Here is a 4,455-nt window from a genome sequence, read left to right on the forward strand (position 1 = left end):
CTAGAGTCCCCAGAAGGCATTAGTAAGCAAAAGGTTAAAATTCAAGATATGCTCAAAATTTTCAAGCAAGTGCAAATCAACCTTCCTTTGCTTGATGCCATTCAGCAAGTACTAACCTACGTCAAGTTTCTGAAGAAACTTTTTACATAGAAGCACAAATCAAGAGGCAAGGTTCCTACCAAGGTCCTTCTGACAGAGCAGGTAAGTTTGGTGTTTCAACACCAAACTCTACCTAAACTCAAGGGACCTAGTGCTCCTATTATTTCATGCATCATAGGAAATATCCAGATTGAGCGAGCGTCATTAGATCTTGGGGCAAGTATGAATATTTTGCTAGGGTATTTCTATGATTTGTTTGGATTAGGAGAGATGAAGCCAAATCCTATGACCCTACAACTGGCAAATCGTTATATCAAGGTTTCAAGAGGAACCCTTGAGGATGTGCTAGTCAAGGTAGATGAGTTCTTTTTTTTAGTTGACTTCATTATCTTGGATATGAAGGGCATAGACAGCCAGCACCAGACTCTGATCATTTTGTGTAAGCCATTCTTGGCAATGGCTAATTCATGTATCAATTATCATACCAGAGTGATGAATGTTTCATTTGGCAATAGGAAAGTAAGATTGGATATCTTTAATGTTGTCATGGGACCTGTTGGAGATGATGCTTGCTTCCAGATGGATATTGTTTAAGATTTGATGGAAGAAGACTCTGACTTGTTGTTGATTAGAGATCCACTAGAAGCTTATTGTATAATAGAAGGAAGCCTATATAGGGAGTCCTTAAATCTATTGCCAAAAGTTTTGAGTACCCTTCCTTGGAGAGGAGGATTCAAGCCTCTCCCTGCTTTAGCTAAGACACCGGCCAAGTCTTTAATAGAATATCCTCCAGAGCTTGAGTTGAAGCCCTTACCAGCTTAACTCAAATATGCATATCTCAGAGACAACCATATGTTGCTTGTGATCATCTCTGCAAAGCTCATAGAGGATCAAGAGGCCAGATTGATTGAGGTTTTGCAAGAGCACAAGACATCGATGGGTTAGGTGGTGACAGATCTCAGAGGGATAGATATGTCCTTTTGCATGCATATAATCTATTGTGAAGAAAGATTTAAGCTTGTGCGAAACATGCAGAGGACACTAAATTCCAGCATAAAGGAAGTTGTCAAGAAAGAAGTAGTCAAGTGGCTTTATGCAGGGATAATTTATCCCATCTCAGATAGGCGATGGGTGAGTCCAGTTCAAGTGGTCCCTAAGAATTCTGGACTCACAGTAGTTGAAAATGAGAAGGGGAGAAGTATTCCTATAAGGACCATGATAAGGTGGTGAGTCTACATAGACTATAGGAAGATGAATGTAACAACGCGGAAGGACCACTTTCTATTAGCATTCATTGACTAGATCCTTAAGAGACTCGCTGGACATAGCTACTTATGTTTCTTGGATGGCTATTCAGGATACAATCAAGTAGCAATACACCCTGATGACCATAAGAAGACGACATTCACATGTCCCTATGAAACCTTTACTTTTACGCGTATGGCATTTAGGCTCTACAATGCTCATGTTATATTTCAGTGGTGCATGATATCAATCTTTTCTGATATGGTGGATGATGTTATAGAGATTTTCATGGATGATTTTTTAATTTATGGCTCTTCTTTTGATGATTGTCTTCATAAGTTGATTAAAGTGCTCAACTCTGTATGGAGACAAATCTTGTTCTCAGTTGAGAAAAGAGCTATTTTATGGTCCAAGAGGAGATTGTGCTCAAACATATTGTGTCCAAGAAAGGGATTAAGGCAGACCGAGCCAAAGTAGACTCGATCTCACAATTGACCCCACCTACTACTGTGAGGTAGGTGCATTCTTTCTTAGGGCATGCAGGTGTTTATTGATGGTTTATTATAGATTTTAGCAAAATCTCTAAACCATTGTGTACTATATTGGCCAAAGAGCGACCCTTTGATTTTGATGAGGAGTGCAGGAAGACATTTGAGACACTTAAAGATGCCTTGACTAATGTACCAATTTTGAGGTCTCTTGATTGGATGCTCCCATTTGAGACTATGTGTGATGCGTCTAATTATGCTATGGGAGTCATTTTAGGATAAAGAATTGATAAAAAGCCCTATATGATTTACTACACGAGCAAGACTCTTTCTGATGCTCAAATTAATTATACTACGCCAGAGAAAGAGTTGCTCACCGTAGTGTTTACATTGGACAAGTTTAGGTTCTATTCAGTCTTCATATTGTGCAGCATGTCTGCAAATCGATTGGCAGCCACCTTCTGCCACACCTTCCTTGCATCATTTTCCTCCACCGTAGTTGCGAAGCGATTCGAAGCCTACAAATATTTTCAGAAAGTTAGTAGACATGACTAAAAAAAATTTAAATAGGAAACACATTAACTATGAGAAAACAACTATATACCGTGAATAAGGACCACAATCTATCTATCACCTCTTTTGGATACTCTTTCGATTGAGCGACTGGTCCTGGTAGATGTTGAAGAAGTGAATTCCTAATTTCGTGTACTACTTCTTGTGGCTCAAACCTCGTGCTGCACATGAATTGGTACACAGTAAATATCAATATAAAATATTTATAAAATATGCAATAATTGAAAATGAAGTACTTACGGTCGATTATCGATATACACTATTTGAATGAGTCTTCTTGTGCCATTACAATACATTAAAGTCATTCACATCAAGTATTGCAATGCATTCAAATCATTCACATCAGGTACTGCAATGCATTCAAATCATTCACATCAGGAATTGCAATGCATTCAAATCATTCACATTAGGTATTGCAATGCATTCAAATAATTAAAATCATTCACATTAGGTATTGCAATATATTCAAATAATTAAAATCATTCACATCAAGTATTGCAATACAACTTATTCATTCGCATCAAGTATTACAATACATTCAAGTCATTCACATTAAGTATTACAATGCATTCAAGTCATTCACATCAAGTATTATAATGCATTAAAGTCATTCACATCAAGTATTGCAATGCATTCAAATCATTCACATCAAGTATTGTAATGCATTCAAATCATTCGCATCAAGTATTACAATACATTCAAATAATTCAAATCATTCACATCATGTATTACAATACATTCAAATAATTCAAATCATTCACATCAAGTATTGCAATGCATTCAAATATGTCGTATCAAGTATTACAATATATTCAAATAATTCAAATCATTCACATCAAGTATTGCAATACAACTCATTCATTTGCATCAAGTATTACAATACATTCAAATAATTCAAATCATTCACATCAAGTATTGCAATGCATTCAAATAGAGGTTTGTATTACAAGATTTTGCTCACTAGCTTGAGAATTCTTTCTCGTCACTTGTTTGACTTTCATATTCTTCTTCTTCTTCTTCTTTTTTTTTTCTTCTTCTTCTTCTTTATTGTTTACCCATCCACTTGGTATATCATTTGGATCACATTCTTCTATGAATGTTTCATCGGCCAATGGAGATATGACATGCATATCATGTGCAACATCGTGACCATAAGCGAAGTCATAGATATCATCTAATTGATAGTAATAATTGTCTTCAGCTAACTTGTCTTCCTGCAATTGATCATACTCAGGGTATAGTTTGGACTTCACCTTGCAAACTGCCCACCATTCATTTCTATCTGACTTTTTTATACTCGGATATGAAGTATAATAAACCTGTTGAGCTTGCGAGGCTAATATGAATGGTTCATATGTTCCAAACCTTAATTTATGATTCATCTCCACAATGCCTGAAGCTTTGTCGAGTCTTGTTGCAGTTGGATCAAACCAATGACACTTGAATAAAGTTACCCTATTATTTATGCTTAAGTAAGTCAACTCCATTATTTCCTGTATAACACCATAGTAATCATGTTCATTTTCACCGTAGCTGCTACCCTTGACACACACGCCACTATTCATCGTTGATTTGTTTATACCATAATCTTTTGTATGAAATCAATAACCATTTACGATGTACTTGTTATAGCATTGCACAACTTTGATCGGACCATTTTCTAAATCACATATTCCTTGATCTTTAACATCACCATGACCGACCTACGCACAGACATAAACAATGATTGTGATCATGACCAATTAAGTAACTTAGTGTTATTTACAAGTACAAAATTTATGTTAGCGTCTTTACCAACTGTTTCAACCACTCCACAAACTTAGTTTCATGTTCTTTTTGTACTTCTGCATCAGTGAGATGTGAAACTTTTCTTTACAACTCCAGATCAAATCATTTGCAAACCACAAATACTTATATTACCGAATCATGTATGCACATATAGAACATAAAAGGATTTATAATTGTGTTGCATCTACATATACTGACTCAATGTATGGGTCGCTCGCTGAGCAATTAAAAAAAATATAGATGTATGCTACGTCTTGCTCTC

The 4,455-nt window shown here is 36.0% G+C and overlaps 1 protein-coding gene across 1 annotated transcript; it reads left to right on the forward strand.

The window, feature by feature from the left end:
* Nucleotides 1-369: 369 nt before the first annotated feature.
* LOC149839998 (uncharacterized) lies at nucleotides 370-693 on the forward strand. Its single transcript, XM_090004972.1, has one exon. The coding sequence runs from the start codon at nucleotides 370-372 to the stop codon at nucleotides 691-693; it is 324 nt and encodes a 107-aa protein (XP_089861098.1).
* The last annotated feature ends 3,762 nt before the right edge of the window (nucleotides 694-4,455 follow it).

The sequence above is a fragment of the Nuphar pumila genome, chromosome 4 (genome assembly GCF_984573655.1).
Source record: "Nuphar pumila chromosome 4, dmNupPumi1.hap1.1, whole genome shotgun sequence".
Lineage (NCBI taxonomy): Eukaryota > Viridiplantae > Streptophyta > Magnoliopsida > Nymphaeales > Nymphaeaceae > Nuphar > Nuphar pumila.